Source organism: Xylocopa sonorina, chromosome 9 (genome assembly GCF_050948175.1).
Source record: "Xylocopa sonorina isolate GNS202 chromosome 9, iyXylSono1_principal, whole genome shotgun sequence".
NCBI lineage: Eukaryota > Metazoa > Arthropoda > Insecta > Hymenoptera > Apidae > Xylocopa > Xylocopa sonorina.
This window is the reverse complement of record NC_135201.1, coordinates 1,661,133-1,687,332: the sequence shown is the minus strand read 5'-3', so window position 1 is coordinate 1,687,332 and position 26,200 is coordinate 1,661,133. Positions and strand designations below refer to the sequence as shown.

Sequence of the window (26,200 nt, the reverse complement as noted above, 5' to 3'; positions counted from 1 at the left end):
CAATACAGCTTGAAAAAAAGGTACTGGATTGTTCTTTCGATGAACATAGTTGCTACTTCCTGATATTCAATAAGATATTTACAAATTTATTTACTGAAATAAAAGTAGAATGAACCAGGTACTAGAAATCTTTTCCCATTCGAATCAGCTTATAAAATATTGATTTGCATAATTCTGCCATTTAATCAAATTCAAGCCAAGTTCATTGTTTTCTATAAACGTATATAAGGGCAATTCAGTTGAAAATTCGTTTTGAATAAGCGTTCTGTACATACACATCTATAAGCACGAACTAAGCATTCGTATGCTCATTTCGATTGACGTAAGTACTGTACATTGCTATAAAGATGTCCTACGGATGAAACGAACGTCTAATTGGTTAGAGTAGAGAAGCGGCACGTCCATTCTCATACGCATTTTCAGCTGTAGCGTTCTATTCGTCAAAACGGTCACGCGTACTTAGCGTGTGACGTCAAAGCGAGGAACTCCTTTCACCTCTGTACCGTTCCGCGAGATTTCCTGTCAGAGATGCATTATACATATATCGGTCCTTATCGGCACAGACGGATGCTTGTTCGGTGTTCATTCAGATCGAATGCTCCAATTAATATACACGTGCCTGAGGATGCGTATATGTCGAATCTGCCTTGCTGCTCGCTGCATTCGCGGTTTACATTCTTGTCGATGTTTACTTTGTGGTCAGGTTCGAAGTCATACCTTTTTCATATATAACGTTCGTAAATTGTCTTTGATGGCAACAGGTAACCTTCAAAGTTACATCGTGTCTATACGTGACATCGATTTAAAATCATAAACAGCGAGGTATCACGCGCACCCTTGGTCAAGCGTTAGCTATATTAGACACGTATAAGCGTGCGTCTACAGTGTGCAGCCACCATACTAATGTTAACCCGACAATAACTATAGAATACGAATATTCACGGATGAAGAGGAGAAACGAATGGAACCTAACGTGCCATTCTCAGGCACCGTATATACTTGACCACAACAAATTTCTACGACACCGTGTTAAACTGTTTCATGCTGCAAGACGAACAACTGTAGTAACCTTCTCCTGTCTCGCGCAAATACTAAGTACTTTTCCTACTCTGTTTTTTCCTACGCGTTCTTTCTCGTACTGAACATTCCAGAATTACGGATCAATCGAGTACATTCCATTAGAATCTTTTTAAAGGCATTAAGAGAATTAGCTTTAACTAATATTAATAATCGTACGTTATTATTGTAATTACTTCCATTGAAGAAATTTGTTGAAGGAAAAATTCCTGGATTATAGAAACTTTCGAGCGTTTGCACATTATTTACATATTATCATATATTAATATTTATTTCTAATTGAAGTTAATGTTCTACACTGAAAACTTGTTTTTGTACGTATATCATGATAAATATATGTATACTGTAAGTACTATACGTTTATTATTAAATCATTTAATCATTTTTTATTTTACTTATAGTAAGAGAAAAATTGGTGTAGGTTATACTAATAGCTACCATAATGTTGTAAACACTTTAATGCATACATTTTATTTGTTAAAAGGTACAAATATAGATTTTGTATAATTACTCTTTGGTTCTTCATTTGTTAAATTTTGGATTTGAAGAATATTCATATGACGAAAACGTATTTAAAATATTTGTGATTTTCATGCGTAATTTTTTATCATAATGATATACATAATAGATATTAATATTCATTACCTAATAATTAAACAAGATACGATATTAATAGCTGTTTAATAATATTTAACGAGGTATTTAATTAACAAAAATAAGGAAACAAAATTTAAATAATTTAAAAGGGATAAAAGTTTCACGTGTTTCACAAAATTTTAAGTTTTATTAATTACAGGTAGATTATAACGTTAATATACATTTATAATTTAATTAATAGTTCAAAGAAATGGTAATTGTACAAGCTAATAAAATTTAAAATTAAATTAGAAGCTAAAATAGAAGTGAAACAAGTCCGTTGCACGTTAAATTGGTCGTGTTTCTACACTGATACAGTGGTCTGTATCGATGCTGCGATCGTACATGGTACATTGGTTCCTACTAGTCGTAGTATGGCCAATCGTCAGGCATTACAGATATACAATTAGAACGGTAAAGTGCTAACAATTAAAACGGTAGTTGTACGCTGGTGAATCGAAATTGATACAAGTATTTCTGAATTTCCCAATTAGTACTGGATAATTAACAAATACCAATTCGTAATTAATTAGATCACATACAGGATTGAAACCATTTCCGATCAATTCTTTAATCAACTAAATAAACCCAATAAAACGGTTAACCGTTTAATATTCTTGATACAATTGAATTATTATTATGTAATCTGGTTTAATATTCTACATAACGAGAAAAAGGAAAAACTATGTTCTAAAATTGCAAAATACGCTCATTCATTATTTATACAAAGTTTCGAATTACCAAAGGAGAAGTTACCTTTACAATTGTTTTCTGCTGTATAAAAACATTATTATCAGATACATTTTTCATTCATATAACACCAATAATAGCTTTGTTGAATAAATAATGTTAAGAGCACCAGGTTATCTATGAGCGATTTATATAATTCAAGTAATTAGTATATGTTGGGATCGAGTAGACTCCATTTTTTAATAATATAATATTTTCAAAATAACTAAAGGTAGACGTTATGTCGGTCCATTTTGTGTTCTACTTATCTAATATTTTATTTATTTTGTTTTCAACTATTCTTATATTTCCATACCCAATCTTAAATGCTAATATTACTATGGATACGTCTGATAATTGTTTGAGTCATACTACTGATGAGCACAAGTAGATATTTCAAGTATGTACAATGTATACTGTGCAATGCTGGAAAATTGGCTGACAGAAAGCATGCGGGTTTGATCGTGTAATGTACTGTCATTATCGATAACATCTATGAATTAATTTGCATGTACAGCATCAGCGATTTTGCAAACAATGCAGGAGCGTCTCAAGGAGTCGCAGGCGGGGTTAGATGGATTCTTATTGCATACTCTTCTTATTGTTCAAGTTTGTTTAATCTTTAACATTGAACTTTTATACTATTCTGCGTTTTCAATTAAAGTAACATTTATGAATATATTAATTTCTTATAAAATGGAACCAAAGAAAAGTCCTGAATATGTGCTTGAATTATTAGAAGTCTATAAATATTAACCCAACTGAAGTCATTGATTACCAAGCCCATTTCTAATTTCATGTGCCAAATAACCAGTCCAGACGAATGACTTACGTCTTTTTTTTTCTTGTTTTTTAGCTGGAATAGAAATGACTTATCTAAGCATTCTCCTAAACACACAGATGTTAATAATACCAGTATCTATTTATTTAAGCGAATGCGCGTAGATCTTCTACATAATATCCTATAAGTAAAATAAAATATATTGAATTAAATTTAAAAATATTGAAGTATATCAATCTCTCATCAATATTTCTTAAGGTTCTAAGGTTTCGGTGAAACACGAGATAAGTCGAATTAGGATTATATGGACGATTGAATGTGTTCAGATTTGACCAGAAATAATTAAACGTCGAGGATTATTCCCAAACCGAAAACCTTTTAATCTCACTGCCCGCAAACGATACTTCTATCATTTAGCAAACGAAACCGAAAATAATCTTGAAAACAAGCCTTACTTTATTCTTACTGTTACTTGAAGAAGAAAAAGATTGCCAACGGAAATAGATAGAAAATTTTAGTAAGTAAGAGATATTGAGAATTCTTTAGATTAAACAAAAGCAAATAAGTAGATCTTGTTTCACATCACGTCATTGCCACTTGTTTCAAGTCAAAGAAAACATCATCAGGTAGAATGAAACATCCTATTTGACCAGAGTAAACAGGCGTCAAACGCGTGTGGGAAATCCAACCTTTAAACGATCTGTTAGGCCGCGACAGAGATATTTTTGGAGGCGTTCAGCTTCGAACTGTCAAGAGCGAATACAATTTAGCATAGGCCATGGCACAGGCTCAATGGAGGAACGAGGGCTGAAAATTCGTTGGTTCGCGATAAACGACGGTGTACGATTTCGAAGCTAAGCCCCAGCCTCGACAAAAATTATTGCACCAGTTAAGATAATCCATCTACAAATGTTCGAGGACATCGGTGACACCCGTACCGGTTACAACGTGCTGTTATAGCGTGCTATAACGTTTGTTTTTATGCCTGTTGTTTATGCCTTTGCGTTTTTTATAGATAGAGGAGTCTTGGTCGGGATCAAAGCTGCAGTTGCACTAAATTTTCATACTTCTGGTTATTTTATGAGACCATAAAGGAAAGACACGATCGGAGTCGAGAGAAGCTTTTTGAGAACTTTTTGGCCTTCCAGTATAGTATAGTGTAAGCCTTCAAGTTTATCTTATACAAATAATAAGTTTATCTTATAAAATAATAATATTTATATTTTAATTAACAAAATCAGAAATATATTTTTGATTTTGTTGCTTAAGTAACACAACTCGTATTGTGTGGGTTTATAGAGGTTATATCGTACTTACTTGGGTTAAAACTTCTTGATTCTATATATACTGAATTTATCGTTCAAAGCATCAAGAACTAAGAAAGAATACAAAATATTTTGTTACAGTAACAGAGATCACCTGAAATAACATTTAAAAATAGTATTTTATTTAAAGAATGCTGAAACTATAACGAGGCTTATTCTGTAGAACTGGCTAAAATATCATTTCAGATGACAAATAGTAACCTGTATAAAAATATAGTAAAGTACTTCTTATTCATATAAACGAATACGAAAATAAATATGAAATTGAGATACTCTGGGATAATAAAGCAATTGTTTTTCTGATAAATAAGCATTACTTATAGAGAAGTAAGACATAGATTAGCCGATACAAATAATTGTGTTCTTTTTATTTCCTGTTATTTAAAAATCCACTTAAAATATATTTTTTATTTTTTCACTAATTAAAAAATATATTATTTAAGATATAATATACATTTTTAATTCAAAAACGGAAGCTTATCCCTTTACATTCTTCTACAACCAGTATGTCCTCTATAGAGCAAGCAATATTTGCATTTAACCATATTTTTGCATGCACAGTGTCTTATGAATTGTTAACGATTAAGCGCACATATTACACATCTTTCTCAGAGATATTTTTATTTGGAGCGTATGAATTTATGTGGAGCAATGAATATACCTACGATATATATTTTATTAAAAGGACCGCCACCAGTAATATATGTAAGCACCAAAAAGGATAGCAATTGATTACCGTTTATCTAAGTACATCTAAAATAGTTTTTCTGATCGAAAGTTCCCAATTCACTAATAGAAACAAATTTTTCTGTAGCAGTTCTTATTCCGTCCACACTCTGCCTCGGTGATCAAGTTATATTGTTCGAATTGACAATGGAGGGAATCGTATTATGCATAGTATGCGTTATAGGTATAATCCTACAATGGATGTATTAGAACGGACGCGCCCCTCTCCTGAACCGACTGTTAACCGCTTTGCCTGCATTGCTTTTATCCATATCCGTTTCTACCTAGTAGCGCTGCATTCGCTTAAACCTGTTCGAACTGCGTTTAAGTAAACGAGACTCATATCAGCTTGATCAGATAAGCTCGTCCGACTGTATTCGAAATCTAAGATATTACGATTTAGACCTTGCATGGGTCTTGCTGATTCTGTTTTGTTTCCTCGCTCACTCTTATTAAAATTGTCTGTTCAGACGGTACGTGGAACTGGAGTTTAGGCGGATAAAGATTTTACAAGTCCTAATCCGATAAGCTTTAGTTTAGAGCGGTTAGGTAATACCCATATGGCATATAGATATTTTCATATTCTGTTCCTGATCAAGTTAACGTTTTTCTTTTTTAATGTATAGTATTTATCTTTGTTGAAAATAACGAGTTAGATTTTATTAGATTTTCCCACTTGAATGTTTGCATACCAGCGAAGACCTTTAACCCCTTTTCTTAAGTTATATAAGCGCGTTGCAAAATACGTGAGCCTCCTTTTTCAGTTCAGCAGGGGCAGCCTAATGGTTAACAACCTCCAGCAGAATAATTTCGTTATTTAGTTTTTAATTCAACGACATTTTTACGTATTGTTCGTAACGCTATGTGATATAACAATATAATGATAATTTTTTTTTATCAAAGTATGGTTTCTTAACATTGCATCTGATAGAGTCTCAGATGCAGTATACATTTTAGTCGTCGACATTTTAAATACATTTGTACAGTGAGTCATTTTTTTAAGAAATATTGACTACTTAGTTTTTACGGCAGGTAATGTCTGAAAGAGCACAAAATAGTTGAAGATATAAGAATATCGATGAACATTCTTCGCTTGTTTTCTTTTTCCATTTTTCGTATAGTCATCAACAAAATGTAAACAGGGGCTGCGATACAGAGATATTGCAAAAATAAAAAGCTGTACAAACTTTTCTTCGCCTATACGAACGATTTATAACAACACGATCAACACTGAGAAATAAATTAGAAAGTAAAAGTTTCTAAGATAATTTGCAACATATTTCCTATTTTTACTTTAATGCATGATTCTATGAGCAAGCCCTATTGTGTACAATTTCTGAAGGGTTCGGCTATTACCATACAGGGCGAGCACCCTACTGTGTAGTACATTGTGGTAGGTAGCTCATAACCTCATATACAGCTATAATAACTAATGCGACTTATACGCACCATGTGAAAATCATATAGTGACATTAATCCATGATGGTGTTACATATTAATCGTATCTTCCCATAGATACACCATTTTTAAAGATATACTGTGTAATGTACAAATATCAAATATTTGTTTTACGCGCGACTTCTTATTTGTATCAAAATTTCAAGAAAATAATACATGCAATTGCAAAGCATAACTATGCAATTCATAAATGTTAATGAAATGATTACGTTACCACAGCATCCTTAACACATATAAGATTGCATCAGCCATTTATACTCCTTTTACTACCCCCGCGCTATGTCATCGAGCACCCTTTGTTGTCATATTTACTCTATTTCTATATAGTTTTGGTAGGGCAAATATCTCATACAAGCGAAAGGTTATCCGCATTTTCCCTGATTGCCACAGCGATGACCTTTTGCAATCTTATCAGTATTCTCGTGAAAGATTATCAGAGCTTTTGAATAATAATTAATTTACATATCTGACGATATTATCACGTGATGTAATATTATTAATATTAAAATAAATTTTAGGTGCGATTAGTTGGTCGACAAAAAAGTATACACGTAAAGTGTAACAATTGTCATAATTACATGATATATTAATATACTTTTTGGTAAATATTGTCTACACAAATTATATGCAATGACAACTGATGACTGTCGCTAGGTTTCTTCTTCAACGTCAAGTAAGACATATATCATTTCCATGTTGAAGAACTGATTGATGGCTATTAGTAGAGAAGGATAATTCAGCCTGAAGGTTGCCTTATTGGCGCGAAAATCAAAAACAAATGTTACTATCTACTTCTCCAAAAATCTTTCGTCAATCTGTTCAACAACAGACACTATATATTTTAATTTTAGAACGGTTTATAGTGGTCATAAAATTTTGTGATTGCATTAGAATTGCCATTATTGTTTCACGTTTTTACGTTTGTCCAAATTCCATTATATGTATTTTGTTGTAACTAATTGTTTGCGTACAAAAACAGAAATCGCTAGTGTGTGTATTCGTGTTGACAGCCGGTAACACGCCACCAATCACGCGAGTATATATTCGTGGTTAGCTGGGAAACGGTAAGATTACATGCAAGCAAGATTTTCAATCAGCGTGTTCAAACGCACACATTTCAAATTGCGTGGTCACAGAAATTCTTTATTAATGTATTTACATTCTTATTACTAAATCTGATAATTATTCAATGCAAAGATTTTACAGACGTGAATTATTTCTGACTTAATGTAGACCGATTACCTTGTTATTCACGTTCTTATTCCATTATATGCCAAAACTTCAGTTATTCTGTGTAAATAAAGCGCGAAAAGTATACCATATTTTACACGAATAACGCCAAGTAAATGCAAGGTGCTTTTATTATTAATAATCAAATTCATAATCTCAAACATCATACACAATGACGGGGAGCAAAATTCATTTCATTTTATTACATCAAATTTAATTAAATGTATTCACTAATTTACAAATGCGTAGTAATATTTGTTGCCAAAAAACACAGAGTTTGCAGAAATATTCAATCCGCCATTGCATCGACATTTTAATTAATTCGTGCGAAAAGCGATCAGGCTTTGTATTAGGTTTTATAATATAAAACGTCCGATTTTGGTTTATCAATACTTTAAGTTCTGTTTTAACAGAAAACATCACAATTTTTGGACATATTTTATAGGTAGCTGTAAAGACAGATCTTCTTTTGTCAAATTCGGTCTTTGCTTGTTTTGTTTGCTTACCTGATCTCACAGATTTACGATGTTTTGCGATATGAATCAGTATAATTTGCGCGTATTTTTTTAAAAAAGAATTTGAAACCAGAGATAAAGGCTTTGAAAATGAAGCTCGTAGTTGGCCAGAGCAGAGTATCATTGATGAGCGGATGAAACTCTCAGTTGAAGAAAATTCACGAGAAACGGTAAAAGAGTTTCCACGGAAGTTCGATGCAAATACCATAACAATCTCACGTCATTTGAATTCGAATGGAAAAAACAAAAAAATAGTGTGTTCCACACGAATCGAACGATTGACGAAAGTTTCACCGTCAGAATATATGCAATTCGTTACTAATTCGAAATTATAATGAACCATTTTTGGATCGTATTATCACATACGATGAAAAATGGATCCTATACGACAATAGAAAACGTACTGCCCAATGGTTAGACATGGATGAATCACCACGACACAGGCCAAAGTCAGGCTTACATCCAAAAAAGACGATGTTTACTATTTGGTATTCAATGGCCGGTGTGATTCTTTACAATTTTTTTGGAACCGTAACAGCCGGGAGTTAATGCATCGAAATTAAAAAAATTGGTAAAGATTGCTCTCCATGACAGTGCTCGACCATATGTATCGCAAATAACAGTGCAAAAGTTGAACACGTTAAGTAATGAAACTTTATCTCATCCTCCGTATTCGCTGAATTTATCATCGACGGATTTTCACTTTTTATGTCACTTCCTCAAGGAAAAAGCATTCAGAAATTGAGCAAACGTTGGAGACACCACTAAAGAATTTGTTAATACTTAGAAAATTGGATTTTTATAAAAATGGAATTAAAAATATAGAAACTTGTTGAAAAAAATCTGTAGAAACCAATGGTTTTTATTTTAATGAAAACTATTGTTCATTAAAGAAGTTGTATTCGTTCAAAGTAAATCCTAAAATTTGGACATTTCATACGTTACAACCTAATATGTAGATTCTATGAAACCTCGCGCGAATCTCTTTCGGTGTACTATTATACGCAAGTACTAGGTTAAAAAGTTGTCGCATTATCGGATTTTATCCATTCTCAATAGCTAACTTGGAAGTAGAACTTGCCCCAAGGAAGATCACAAGAAGTTTCGAATGATGAAGAAGATGATGCTAGTGGCACCACCGGCGATGATCGTTTCAGTTGTTCCGTTTTATTTTTGACTGTTGCCATCTGTACAATTAAAGCTACGTTATGAGAGCTTAACTGTCGATAGACTGTATTACTGCACCGTAGAATTATGATACATCGGTTGGGAGATGGGCGTTAGGTTAATTTATGGAACTAGCTCGGTATAGAATATATGGCTATTAAAGCGGACACAAAATAATCATACATCAAAATGCAATGCCACTCAAATTTTCCGTTACATTTATTACTTTTTTATTGCACAGAAATTTATTCGTACTTTTCACAGAAGTGTATAATTTTAAATAAACGTAAACATAATAATATCTACATTTTTCAATTGTATTCGTACGTGAACAAGACTACTATAATTATTGCACGAACGATATTAGAAAATTTAAATATTTTGAAAAATTAGGAACATCGGGTGGAATTTAAAGTAAGAAATGAAAAAGTATATATTGTTTATTTATTAAAAATCAATAATTATTTATTAAAAATCAAGAAAATAGTATTATTATATTAATACTACTATATTAAAATACAGTTTCATCTCGTGACATTTTCGACCAATATACAATTAGTCTTCTTTTGAGTATATCTTTAGATACATCTAATTGATACTTGTAATTAAATATTCTTCTCATATCTGGCTTGTACGTACCTGACAATATCCCAATTTAAACCACTAATTGTGGACTGCATTGTGCACGTTCACAACGCGTTCCGTGTATTACTGAACAGCTACTAGGAACTGTCGCCTTGTTCGAATCCGCGCAACTTCTGTTATAAACAGGCGGTATGCGGGTAAATCGCGTTTCCGAGATATTCCAAGTTCCTTTCGCCAGATTTGAATAGGACGAAAATAAAACGTAGGGAGGAGAAGAGATAAGAAGAAGAAGCCGAATACCGGTCAATCAAACGACTCGCTAAATGTCACGTAACGGACGGCGGGGAACGATCCGTGCCGGTTGAAAACGCGAGTCTGTATGTTATTTCCACAGTGAAGTCCAGCCGCATTAATCAGCCGGCGAAGGTAGATGCGTACGCTTGGCACTGACGTGACTGGTCATAAATCGTCGGTTCGAGTGCAAATGCGATTACACGGCGACGATTATCGAGAGATCCCGGGGAATCGGCCTGCTCTTGGCCGGCATCCTGTATGTGCATAAATCCGTAGTCCCGGGCAGCTCCGGTGCACATTAACGAAGGGAAAATTTTGGCGAAACACGGCTAAGCGTATCGTGCGTAACGGAACGAGCAATCCACTCATTAGGAGCACTGACATTACGTATTAAAGACAAAAATCGGATAGATTTTTGCAATTCGTGGAGAGGGGAACGGGGAGGTGGAGAAACTACAGATTATAATTTAGAACTGTTATTCTATTTAGACTTTTAACTGTTAATCCGTTTAGATCCATCGGATATACGTGTCTCCACATAGCATCTTGATCGTATACGTAAATTAAAATCGTTTCAATGCTAGTAAGCTATTGTTGGCAATCATATATAAACGTCACTTTTAAAAACAAATTTTCACCAACAGATAAGTACTTCTGCATACAATATTATTTGTTGCGTATTTATAGTGTCACGAATTCATTTTATGATAAATAAAAATAGTTTCGTTATGTTCTTTTCAATAAGATTCTCTTATATTTAAACTGTTTTTTATACAGTGACGCTATTTTATGTTAAATATCTTTCCAATATAATTTGTATACTTACAATCTTTGTATTATCTCATAAGTAGAGATCCTAAAAAGGGTGGAAACGTTTCTGTTCTATACTTTTGATAGCGATGTATTGAAATATCAGCAGGACTGTGTATTTTTCTGGGAAAGAAAGTTTTGGTAGCAGAACAGATGCTACAATTATTTTCCACGTATATGAAACTAACTGACAGTGTTTTGCATCGCGTACACCGTCGGTTGTTTAAATATTGCAGGACGATGACAGATAATGAGTAACGTATCGAAGTGAGCAATAATAAAGTCGTAAAAGTGGATTCACTTCACATTTCACAGAAATTAGTATTAGTTATTATTTACCCTGTCTAATCTTTTTTCTATTTATTTGCTTTTGGATTGCTTCTACGTTCCATATAAAAATTAGTGCTTTATACAATTACTCTTCCTATGACTAGCGCCGTCGCAATCACCCGTTAGATTGGAGATCTTTGATCTTATTGGTCCATGCTTTAGTACCGCTGTATATATAGCGCTTTCGGATTTGACTGTCTCGTTGCCCGCGCGGAACCTTAACGACGTTACCAAACCACAATTTATTGTTTCTATACAGGCGTGTTACCTGTTACTTAGAGCATTATAAAATATTTAAATAAATTCCAGAACACGCGCAGTAAGAAATACTATCAGTTAATATTCCATTTACGGAAAGAAATGGTAAAGCGTGTTTGACTGCAAGGTTATGTTTCCGTTATATATAAAATATGGAATGGCCCTCTATATATCGATATGGTAACGGAAGCACTATGTCTTCATTTAAAAATACTTCAACAGTTCAAGTTGTGAATAATGCTTATGTAAAGATTCCATACTGTTTTTCTCAAAATTGACACTAATTTCTAAACCTGTTACTAACAATTATTATGTAATTCTCATAAAAATATGAGACACGTTGTTTTATCTGCCATCGTGCTACATAAGATGTTTAAAACAGCAATCAAATTAAAATGTACCAAACCTATCTTGATCAATATTTCAGAAACTATTAGAGATAGATTAATAACGTGTAGAAGCGGATAAATTATTTTCTTCTTTGTACTTAAATACTATTTTATGTCATAACTATAATGTTCAAATATATATAATATCTATTAAATGTTAATGCGATTTTTTTCTGCTTCTATAATAGGAATCCGTAGACCATATTTTTATTGGTTTGGAATAGATCATAGAAAAAAGTATTCTTCTGTATTTAACACAAGTAAAGTAAAAATTTAGTATTTTTTAACATAGCGATGTGCCGATATGTAAATATATACCACCAGTCTTATAAAAGGCAATTATAATAATACTGTAATTGTTTAACTGATTCGATAAGGATTAGATGATTGAAATTACAAAGTGAACCTGATAAACAAAATATAGCATTTTATTTTAATTTCTGTTAAGAATATACTAGAAATATTTTACATAAATAGGAATTTGAAACAATATTTACTGTTTTGCATTTTACACAGCTTTTGCGATAAAAGATTTTTGAATACCTTCCCGCCAGCCTTCTCTGATTGAACAATCTTTTCCTTTATAACGGGTAGAAATTGAACACCTAGTTTTTAAAGTTTATTACTATGTTATCTATCCTAAAACTATATATCATTTTCTCCACAACTGTGGAGAAAATGTGAGTATAATTATTTTACGTAATCATATAATATATGAATACATGGTACTACACGTTGAATGTAAAATTGTTGATATGCCAGTCGATCGAGATGGATTGTATTTACAAACTGCGTGTAAATTACTACAGGTGTTTTCACTCCGTATAAACTGTTACAATTTTATTATTCATTGAGTGAACGATTTATGATTAAAAGCGAACAGGAATTCCAATACTCAAATATTGGTTAGACGAGATTATTTTCCGGATTTATCGACTAACAAGGAATAAATTAAGGCTACTGAATTTATCAACGTAAATTGTGTTCTAATGTGGATTCCAGGTGATTAAGATCAATGGTATTATTTCATATAATGTAATTCAACGTTATTGCGTAGCACTTTAGATCTGTCCCAGGGGTGTAATTATGTGTATAATGAGGTGTACATACATACGTGTGTAATAAAAGGATTAAAACGTAATCTAATAGATGTTAATATACAAAGTAACATGTGCATGTTATAATCCATGCATGTTACTTAATTCATGTTATAAATGTTGTTCGGAAAATATGTTAACCAGCTGGAACATAGGTAGCATTCACGAATGGCATCGATTAATTTCGCGACAGATTTAATCTTCATATATCTGAAATTGGTCAGCTTTATAATGCGATTAGCTTTAAACTGGTCAAACGAAGCCTTTAGATAAGGCACAATTCAAGATTTCCTTCATCAAATTTACTACTTTAAAAACACCATCTATCAAAAATTTATGACGAAAATTAAGATATCGTAATAAGTTGATTCGTAATTTTATGTGACATATCGATGTTATCGTAAAGAGATTGTTGAAATGTTCTGAAAGTCGTTACTTTTTATTTTAATCCGGATAGATTTAAAAAGCGGGTTAATAATAAAGTTACAGTTTTGTTCTATTGCAACTAGATCTCTAATTTGACAAAGCGAATACGTTCATGCGTTCTCCCTTATCACGCAAGATGGTCATTGTTGCCTAATTTCAATACTTTTGCACTGTAATAGTGCAGAAAAAATAGAAAACTCTTAACATATCAAGGAACATATTAGAATTGGGTAACAAAAATGAATTCAATGTATTTTGGCATTATGGAAATGTCATGACCAAGGTGAAGAAACAAGTTTTAAGTTGACTCTCATCAGTTCGTAAATAAATAAGCTAAAAGTTGTTTAAGGTTAGTTTCTGGTGGAAGTAGGAACTAGTTAGTCTAACTAGAAAGGGATACTCTAATTTGTATTTTATTTTTATCGGTATCTAGTAATCTATATTGAAATTGTAGAATTTGTTTTCAGTATTACGCGTGTTGTATCAAATGTGCCGCTTCGGTGAGCTCAGTTAGAGTACGAGGGACGGTTTTTATATTATATGTTGACTTTCTGATGTTTTCACTGATAATTTAATACTTGGTTCTACGATATTGTAATACATGGTCATTCAAATGTTTGAATATTATAATAGATACTTAATTCTAGGATATTTAGATACTAACTTGTTCTTAGGATAATTTCATGTTTTACCTTTTAGGATAGTTTAATACAGACTATTTTATATTTTTACAAGCTTATATACTACAAACTGAAGCAGCTACGAGCCAATTCGTTTGCTGCTTCTCTCTCAGTGTGTAGGTGCTCCTATCGGTACACGGTAGTAGGGGTAGGACCCCGGAAAAGTACGTCGGGGTAAGTAACGCTTAGGATTACGCAGTCGACCGGAATGCTAATTAGGTGTATTCGGTTTATGATACGTGATTACTTATTCAGTTAAGCCATTAAAGGTGGGAATTGGAACAAATTCCAGGACAAACTTCAAGGCCATAATCTCTGTATTAATAGAAAAATTAAAGTAACAAGGAAAAAGATAAATAATAATTAGGAATCCTTAAAAATAGCTAGTTATTTATGTCCGTACCGTTATTTTGGTTCTATAATTAGAAGGGTGGTCATTTCGCCAACGTGACACCGGATACTGAAAATACTTGATTTAATGTCTAAAATTATACTTATAGATAGAGAAATAGTGTACTAGATGCTTATATTAAAAATCATTACCTTCGTGTTAATTTTCAGTCTAAAATCTTAACCGATCGTCGTGTAAACGTTTATTAATTCTATGTATGTACTAATCTATGTCTGAAGTAAAGTCTATCCTTTTTAAATAATGCAAATATAAAACAGATACCTAAATATAATTAAAAAAATTGTATCGAACTAATAATTTTAATATTTACGTTAGTTACGTGTAAAATATAGTAATAACCATATAAGTTACATTTGCCGCCTTTAACGGCATTTTAATTAGAGCATACTTTTAAATCTAACAAATCGAATTAAATATCCGTTTCTGTATCAACCTTATTGTGTATTATGAATTCTACTTTTTTTATGCATCGACTACTTACTGGTACAAGATAATGTAACGGCCCCATTATGTCATAAATAATTAAAAAATTATTAAATTATTAAATTATAAATAATAAAAAAAACAAATAAAATGTGCAAATAGTTAAAAAACAAATAAATATACGAAATAAATTAAATAGATGCGAGTATTTCGGCAAGCGTAAATGCGCAGTAGGTTAACGGGGCAACGATGCGCATGCGCGAGCGTTTACCCGGGAGAGTACAAATAAAGCTACAGGAGCACTTGCAGAAGTAGAGAGAGGTAGATCCTATCTCGCCCGATAGAGACCGGTCCGGGTTCGACTCTGGGCTTTAACCACTCTTTGTTTCAACGACTCTATAGGGTAGACTCGAGACCGCTTGGGGTTCAGGATTTAACACTAGGTTTACCAAGTGGAGGGGTCAAAGTAACCCCTTAGTAACTTTCTTCCACCTTTCTTACCTTTCTTACCCCTTGGTAACTCCTTTTTCCTTGAATAAAATTAACGAAAAGTTTTCTCAAAAAAAGCAGTTTCCAAACGTCTTTTCTATAGTATTATAACTCCGAGATACATTTCTGAGCCAAAGAAAATATTTAAGTTAAAGAAATGCATTGGAAGTTAATTAATGGTAATTTAAGGCTCGTCCATGTGCTACATTGTGTTCCCGCGATTTATAACAATGTAAATTAATGAAAAAGAAAGATATACTGTATAAATTGTACAATTTATCTTCGGAATTGTAAAATTTTTTGGCCAACGTTAATGGTAGTTGCATTTTTTGTATGCTTTTGTATGCGTGACTCATAAATCCAAGAAATTTAAATTTTGGTTATTTGTTTTCTGTAAAAAATTTTCACTAAATTATTTAGCATTGTTTTTACACATTACTTACATTATAATACAATATCTTTCGTTTTTCTTGCTTACATGTATGTGAAAAATACTGTGGGTAAACTCAAAAAACCTAGAATTAAAAAATGTTTTAAGAAACGCAAGAGAAATATTATTACCAATTTTTTTTATTTCCAAATCTACCTTTTTCTTGAAACGTTTTCATTTATTTCATAATATTATAGATAAATTAAATGCAAACGTGTCCTGTAACCAGTATCGAAGCCATCCTTTAACATTATACAAATCAAAACAAGACTGTTCCGTTATACGAAAGCGGCAAGTGTAACTCATGCAATTACTATTATGTTTTGCACGTAATTAATTGAAATATTATTATAAAAACATTAATTCAATAAATTTTTTTATTATATTTGAATACCCATTTCTGCTTTACATTTTAATTATTTGAAAAGAATAGATTTTTATCAAGTAGATGCAACTAGTAAATGATTTCACTTTTAAATAACTTAAATTTTCTAAAATTTTCATCGTAAACTTCTCTGATTGATATCAACGAAAGAACAATGAGGCAGGAGAAGTTGAACTATCGACACAAAGAAAGTAAAATAAATTCTATTACTTTCACTAATTGTTCATTTCTTCTCTAATCGAAGTACAACCGTCATGTGGGCCAGTTTGATGAACCTCTTTAAAAATCGAAAATCAAACTCTGTCATGCGGCTATATAAATTCTATCGTGCCAGCAAAGGTTCGTCTTCCTTTTCCTTTTCCGCTCGTCTAGATAATCCATTCACAGCCTCGGTTTAAAAGGGATGCGCGCGTGATTCTGCAAAATGCAAAATTGCTGAATCCCGCACGTACCCTGCTGTTCGATAGCCTCGGCAATTTTTTCCGAGCCCGAGTACTTTTTATCAAGCGCAATATCGCGGAAAGTAGCTTTCGAAGTTTTTTTTAAATCCAGAACCATCGTCTATTAAATAATGTGAAATAATTTTGAATCGTTCTTATGAATTATGCGATACAATCTAACACTCTCGACATCTTCAATCATTTTTCAGAATTTATGCGCACCTAATTCTTTAAAAAGGAGAATTAAAGTATACATTTAAAATAATTGTTTCATTTGAAATCTGATAGAACGGATTAAATATCCAGATCCTCCTATTTGAAAGATTATAGCAGTAAGGGGATTGGAGTATATGTTTCGATAACAGATATTTTATTTGTATTGAGATTATGTAAAGAAAAAGCAAAAGAAAAAACAATACAGATGTATATATTCACATTTATTACAAAGTTAATATCAATATTAGGGATGGGTGATTAGAATTAGTAGAAAATTTTAGTAAAAGGAGATGTATTCTGCAAATTCCACACATTTGTCAAATTCTTTTTTAACGATATAAAAACATTTTCGAGCGTATAAATGTAATAGAGGCTAATCGCATTATTTACATGCTATTAAGTAACAAACTATGATATATTTTCTGCAGTATGCTGTTATCCGCAACATTTGCACATATACATATTACATGTACCCTCTTACATTATGGTATTATTAAATATTTCGACATCGTGGCACGGATCCAAACATGGTTACTATATCAAAATTTATGTCACGTGTAAGTTAGCACCAAAATGCAAGTGACAAATGCGTCAGAAGATAAATTTTTATTGCATCAATAGTATCTTATGATTTATATTGTCGATTTTAAATCATACTTACCATCAGAGTACTTACAAACACTTTGTAGTAATTTATACTCACACTGGATTTCCAAAAAGCGGCTTATCGAGATTATTATGTTAAAAATGATTTGTAAACCCAGTAAATTTTAAATATTTATTATATCGTGTGCCATTTTCATCCCTTTAATTACAAATGACTTATTTTTTAAAATAATGCAAAATTTTAGCTCTTTAACATAGAGATTTCTCATATTTTTAATTTACATTTGGTTTAGACCTAGTAGATGAGATTCATATTTTATGATATTGCGCGAATCATTGTATGATACAAGTGGCGTTGGGTTGACTAAACATACACGCGTTTCTTATATAGTTAAACAAACTTTTACAAGTTTTACAATAGTTATAGACACTTGTATAAGTATTGTACAATGTACAAGTAAAAGAATTTTTAAGTTATTTCAAAACTTTACAAAGAACTATTACAACCTATAATTTTACAAGAAATTAAAATAACATAATCTGACATTAATGGTTTTATACCACTTAAAAATGATAAAAGACCACCAGAAAGAATAAATAGAAGAGAATACCAGAAAGAATATATATATACACATATATATATATATATATATATATATATATATATATATATATGTGTGTGTGTGTGTGTGTATATATATTCTTATATATATATATATATATATATATATATATGTGTGTATATATATATTCTTATATATATATATATATATAAAACCGTTTGAGAAATGAGTAATCTTGTTAGAGCAAAATATCCAACAAATCATGTTGACAAATTGATATTAGAAGGTGTAGATATAACGTTATTGTTTAAAAGAAATTAAAGGGGAAAAGAGAGCTTGATATATTGGCTTCTTATGAACCGAAAAGACGACAGAAACTGCCGTTATATGAGCTTATTGGTAAACGTCTAATAACAAAGAAGTATTGCCAACTAATTGAAAAAAATACTTAGAAAACTATTAATGTGAAGCTATCGAAAAATGAATTTGAGGGAGTTTTAAAGATTTAGTAAGAATATGACTAGTATATGTATTATATTATATAATATGTATTAATACAATATTTAACGCTCAATACAGTATAGTAGAGATTAGCAAAATAATTATCGGACAGTTATTTACATTTGAATGAAACATAAGTAGGAAAACATCAAAGCTATTTTATACTTAAATTGTATGACGGAAATTGACCATAGCTATTTTTAACATCTTTACAAGTAACAAAAGTAACGCAATCTGATATTAAAAATCCTTGCTAAGCGTTTAACTTCACGCTCATAGCACATTATTCTGTGTTTGCAGAAGCGCATAGCAATGAAAATCATTGAGAACTTTTCGTATCCTAACACTCCTCTATTACCTAAATAATTTTCGCAAATTTTAAGCGTTATTATGTATGTTAAATATATTATGTATGTGAATTACTTAACTAGCAGCTGCGCGAACGTAGTTGTGAAGATTAACAATAAAGCTATTTAATATTCTAACAATAAAGCTAATTAGCTATTCTAAGTAGGTTTGATAAACACATGACGAAAACATAAAAAGGTAGCCAGAAAGAAGGCTGGCCCAGTATGACGTTACACACATATCGACGCGCGTATCAACCGTCCTCACTCATCATTATCGTGCATATCGATTCGTTTAACAGATTACTTCAATTATAACCAATTCATCTTAATATTGAAGTTCTTTCATTCTTACTTTTATTATTACCAACGATATGCATAACAGTAAGCATTTAAGATGTGACCAAAAAGTGGAATACGTTTAAACCTTGCTTCTTAGCCAAATAATATTGAAATATTTTAACTTTAATTTGTAGAATTCTAGATTCGTTCTGTTTCCCATAATTTTATGTTTGTCATCTCTGAAAACAAATATGTAAAACAACGTTGCAATATCAGTGAAGGTTAATTAAGTTTCTTCGTATTTTCAGAAACAACAGAGATATTTAAAACACTAATTCTTATTGAACCATTTTGTACGTTTACTATATATCATAATAATAATAATACAAATAATATATAAGAAAATAGTATTAAAAAATTCCAATACATTCATATATTTTCATTGCAATTTACTTAATATCAAAAATTCTTATTTCTGAAATACCAATTGTAAAAAGTAGTATCTATAAAATTAGATTGCAATGTTAAATTACACTAAACTAAATTACATCAATGCGCTAAAGACATGTCTAAAATATTTCACACTTACTTTGACACAACTAATTAATTTAATAGTGGAGTGAACTATATAGTATAAGTAAGAAGTCCATTTGGTGTGATTTATCTTTTCCTAGGGGATATATTAGTTTAAGCGTCGCGGTTTGTTATCCGTGGGGAATTCTGGGGAAAGCGTTAATAACGACCAAAAAATTGGAAGGAACCAAAATGACAAGTACCAGAATGCTTTCTTTGATTCTTATAAAAGAATTTTCCAATTTCAAATTCAATAGAGAATTCCTGGGACGACTAACAATTCTGCATTCCGGTAATGTCCTTTCGAAGTATTAGTAAAGCATCGATGTTAAACGGACGTATAGTTTATACTCCCGTAAGTACACTTCCCCAGAAACCACGAACGATCCCGGATCCTTACTGGTAGCTTCTTCCCCTTTGAATATCGAGTCAGCCGCGATCATTTGCATCCCTCTGTGTCTCGAACGAGCTGCTTTTCAAACCCTCTGTCAACACACTGTGACAACTTCTTTTCCCATCTTTACTCCTTTCCCAGTATCTCGTTTCGTTTTTCTCGAACCTTATTGCGCTTACAAAAGTTCTACGTTCTTTGTGTTTGCCCATGTCCTCTTAGTACATACATTATTTTCTAGTATATTATATTTCACTTCTTATCATCGCATAACTCTATTTTTTTACGTTGTTGTCTTCCTTATTCATTTTCGATTAGCTAGTCTACTTTTTCGTAAGACTTGCAACGTCTTTTCACAGCATTCTTGTTGCTTTGTGCACCCTTTTTTTAAGGATGGACGAGAGGTGACTCTATTCCTCGTTGCGTTCTAAGAGTTCTCTTCCCGGAGTTTCCCGGAGAGTGCGGTTTCAATTCTTTGATGCATTCTCTCGTATTTTCTCCATTTTCGAACGTAGTCTGATTTGGGGGTATTGGTTGTACTCAAAATAACTTAATCGAAAGCGCGCAAAAGATAGAATTACGTTAATTAAACTGTATACTTTCTCGCATTGCGAGGTTTTTTTGGGATGCTAATGTTGCAAATTATTTATAAAACTGGCAGTACAAGGAAATAAAATTATACAGAGTCAGCCTAATTTTTTTTTTTAATTGAATCAGTACATGCAATATAATTTAATTTTATAGAAATATCGCTAAGTCTTTTTGTTTGTAGGATTATTTTTTAAATATTATTCCTTCAATTCTATTTCAATTATATAGTTCTAGACGGACTTAAGAAGCTCGACAAATGAACTGAAGACACTGAGATTAAAAAATAATTTTCGGGACTGAAAATGCTTCTTCCATCTGTCAATGTCACCTAAAAGCTTCAATTGTGGATATCCTTTGTTAGAATTCTTAAGCAATGCGGAATGGAACAGAGATGACTGAAATAAATTATATTCGATAATGGCTGTACAAATAACAATTTAAAAAAAATGTGGAAAGAAAGAAGTTTTGGAAAAACTATTTCTAACACACTATTTCGAAAAATTCCAATTATTTATTGCAGCAATGAAGAAGGTACGATTCAGTAACATTGTTTAGAAAGATTACATAAGTGCCATCATTGTTATAAAATGTATCTTTCTTTTTTTCATGGTACTCTTACCGGCTAAAATCCCACGGTGACCGTCTCCTCGGCGCTGCTGGGTGGGGACCGGGAACTCGAACGAATACCTCCGGCCCCCCCCCCCCCCCCGCACGCTGGGGCCCTCTGTGATGACTGAATGGACCCCCTTCCCGGAGGGGAGTATGGACGAGGAGACACACTCCCCATTTGGGAATGAATGATGACTGGGTCACACAGCCATCACTCTTGTCCCCGGAGGACGCGTCCCTTATAAAATATACCTAAAAGATTGTATACTTCTCTTATCTATGTATATATTCTCATATAACATGGCCACACTATATACGTATATAAGTGCCTCAATAATTCTTGTAAAACTACAGGGAAATTTAGTTTACAGTGCAATAAACTTGTATGTATTATCCGTAGAAATAGAGAGAGCAATTCTCCTTTATTAAAAGTGGAATAGATTAGATGCCCGACATATCTTATAATTTTCATGCAATATCAATGATACATTGTTCTGAAACAGTAGCCAAGGTTTGTATGATTTCTTTCCGTATTCTCCGTGATAATACAGTTTTAAAACGTAATTAGTTTGTTAAATATAAATAAGGTCAAGTATAAATTGACATCAGAGACATCTGAAGGGGAACGTGTATATTATTTGTATTTATTATTTATTATCTCTAATTTATTTAAATCACTGATATATTTATAAGAGATAGTTAACAGAATACTGTTAAATTGAAGACATTGATTTGTATGCGTCATTTAAAATGTAATATTCGGGTTATAGGATATCATATTACCTTTCAAAAATGAAATTTTCCTTTCATTTAGCTTCAGTTTCAAGTTAACATTCATTTACAATGTTTGTATTATTGCATTAGGAATCTATTTATAGTTATAGATACGTATACATATACAGATTCTCACAGTAGCACCTGAATAAATATGCAAATATTATATAAACATGAAATGTTGTATTGTTTATTACTAAATATAATGTAATATCAAACATATTATGCACTTTCATTACAATGGAACGGATATTGCATATAATAGGTCAACGAATATGCATTATGAAAATAATATTAAATATTTCTACTTTCAATTGATTTTACTTTATACAAAGAATTTATATTAAAAATTAAGTGTTAATAAAATATCTGTGTCTGAAAAAAATGTATATCAATCAATTTAGGTTATAACTTTAAAAGAATTACATACGGTTTCTGTTTTGTCGCTACATTATTTATTGGTAAATAGCTGAAGAATGATAGCTTTTCATTATAATAAGCTGTTATGAAAGTAGAAATGGAACATTTTAGAAAATAAACGTAATAAATAGTATTTAAATCGTAAATGTTTGTTAATCATTGTCGTTAATGTCTGTTTTTAGCTGGGTTTCTTCACATATTACACAGTGGCGATGGGAGAGGTAAATCCTTCGGGGCCGGTACCAATCGACAGTGTCTTCATTTACAGACCAGACAAACGTCTCGAGCTCTGGAGGTTCGCTTTTTATATGTTCCTTCATGCTGGGTGAGTACGATCAAAATTATAAAATATAATACAATATTTTTTGACAATTTTTAACGAGATGATGAAAATACCTGCCGTTTTTAATTGATTAAGAATATTACTATACATTTTTGTGAAATTTCCGTAAAATTTAAAAATGTTCATTTCTATGTGACATAAATGATTCTTATTCGTATCGAATAATTCAGTCAAGTAATGAGGAAATATATTTCTTTACTAAAAATATACTGGTAAATTTATATTTTTATTGCAATAAACATGGTAATTCGAAACGTTCCCCGATAAGTTGCTTCAATATATCCCCGTACATCTTAGATTTCGTGTCAATTGTGATGAACACATCACACACATTCTTTTTGTGCTTTCAATACTTCGTTGCACTGAAATTTCATCTTCGTTTATTTTTTTTTTATCGTGAGGGAATGAAATTATTACTACAAAATTTCTTGTTACTCGACGATTTTGTTTAATTCTGTCGATGTTAATCGAGATCCTTTGCAATATCATTTAAAACATCACTGGTACGACGACATAACGTTACTCGCGAAAGCTAAAATAACTGTTCTCCTTATGTTTGATTGTGAAATGGAATTTCACGATGATTATTGGAAAACGCGGGAATCGAGAATCTGCTTCTACTTGCAAAAATACATCTATTTATTAAATCTATAATTATATGCCTTTTCCACGTATTATATTAAACATTTTTCACAGCATTTCTAATGAATTTTCATTATCGGAAGTACGTAAATTATTATTATTAAATAATATATGAATTCTGCTATGCCCTAATATTCTACAATATTTAAGAGGATTAGTAAACGTAATTTCGTTAAATGTTCAAAATAATCCATTTTTACAATGAGAATATTCCCGACACCCAACATTCTTTAGAATTATCAATTTACAAGCGTTCCGAATTCTTTCCTTCGTGTCTTAGTATGTGATATTGAATTAAAAATTAAACATCTATCGTTATTGTCATGACTATTTAAAAGTCAAACGACTATTCCTTTTTTTATTATCCATTTAAATAAAAAATGAAAAAAATATTAAGAAATAAGAAGATCTGTTTCTGTCTAAATATTGTTAAATTCGACAGTTAGATAGTTAAAAGTGTTGGATTTATGAACTCTAAATTGTTTCAACTCTGTTCAATTGTAATTACTCTGTGAAAAAAGATTATATTGATATCTGCACCAATTGCACGAAAAAAAAAAACAGTTTATTACACTTTGCGTGATAATATGTGTATGTTTACCATAGGAACTGTAGTCGTATCAGATTATATAGTACAATTATTTTTAAACGTTTTCATTGTTTAATGATCTCTTTTTCCATTTCCTGTAAATTGCAGTATTTTAATGTGATCTTACTGTAATATCTTCCTCAGAATTTTTATTCAAACATTTCGAATCACAGCGTAACAGCAAGAAACTGTGCATAAGAATATAAGATGCTTCAGTAAAATTACACAACTATTTTCTTATGTTTTTCTTAAGTTATTTATTGGAAAGTATATTATTAAATGAAAGAATATGATTAATGAAGTTTATAATCGATATCGTAATTAATGTTAATAAACATATTATTTATGGTGTAACTAAAATATAAATCAACTTTTATTAAAAAGATAGTAGAAAAACGATTTCAAACAGAACAGAGCACCAGTTCTTAACATGGAAAAGAAAGGATATCGATACGAAAGATTTCACAAAACGGAAACCAAAGTGTTAAAATCGATTTGTAGTTCACAAATGTGTAATTTATATTTACTGGATAAAATTTCGCAAACACAATTTTATCAAAACAATTGGACATTTTGCAGAACAGTTTTCAAGATTGAGTTGTTTAAATCCCTCGCGTCCTTCGTTATGAATGCGGTCAGTACAATTCTCACGTTAATACTTGACGCTAATTTCCACCCGCCTCCGCCGTTGGTGAAATGCAACCCGTCGTCGAGTGACACGAATCGAATACAACCATCTTACGAATTGAACAGAATTACATAAATGTCTCATCTTGGGCCTCAATCAAATATGTTTTCTGGCTATTTTTTCAGACGGCCCTCCTGCTCCGTTTACTATTTTGCCTGTGCCTTCGTCCTCATATTTGACTACTCCTCTTTAATCTGCTCGTGTATAATTGCAATAATGAAAGGAAGATTTTAGATATGGAGAAATTTATTTGGCGTCCTATTATTTCATGGAATAACTTGGTTAATATATGCACAAATGAGTTTTCTTATTTTTCCAAAATTACTTTCCTACCTAATATTCTTGCAAGTTTACTTAAATTTATATTAGGCTCTTTGTAATTTTCTATTATACATTTGTTAGTTAATGATGTTATGAGTGAATGTTGAAAAAAATTGATTTAGAACTGTGTGACCCTTAGGATTATTACAAAATAATTGAACAATGTTAAAAGAACACAAGAACTTTCATCTGTTTCTTTTTATTTTTTCATTAAAATTTAAAAAATGCAATTTTAGAAAACCAAAAGGTATTGACGGTGAAATTATGAATTGGTTAAGAATTTTGTGCTGAGTAAAACACGCACACACATTTAACAACACTCGTTTATTTTTACATAAAATGTCATACTTTAATTTGAACACTTGCAGTTCTTAAAAATATTATTTTATTTAGAGAATATTGATAAAACTAATTGCACAATAAAATTAAGCATTTAAGATAATATTTTTAAATAGAATTTAATATTAAGCAATTAAGAGTCTTAAGACGAAGTAAAGTGGATTTATACAATTTGAGAAGAGAACGAGACAAATACTAGTAATTAAGGTATGAACCATGAATCGAACAAATAATAATAAAAATATAATTAAGATTGTAAATAATAACATTCGTACAGTTACATATATACCTAATCTTTTTATTATACAATTCA

General features: G+C 31.4%; 1 protein-coding gene across 2 annotated transcripts in view; it reads left to right on the top strand.

The window, feature by feature from the left end:
- Stet (stem cell tumor) overlaps positions 1-26,200 on the top strand; it is a 575,614-nt gene that overhangs the window by 520,139 nt on the left and 29,275 nt on the right. For both annotated transcript variants that reach the window (XM_076900839.1, XM_076900840.1), the window contains exon 7: positions 23,148-23,290. In XM_076900839.1, coding sequence (XP_076756954.1) covers positions 23,148-23,290 — 143 coding nt within the window. The remainder of the gene's footprint in view (positions 1-23,147; positions 23,291-26,200) is intronic.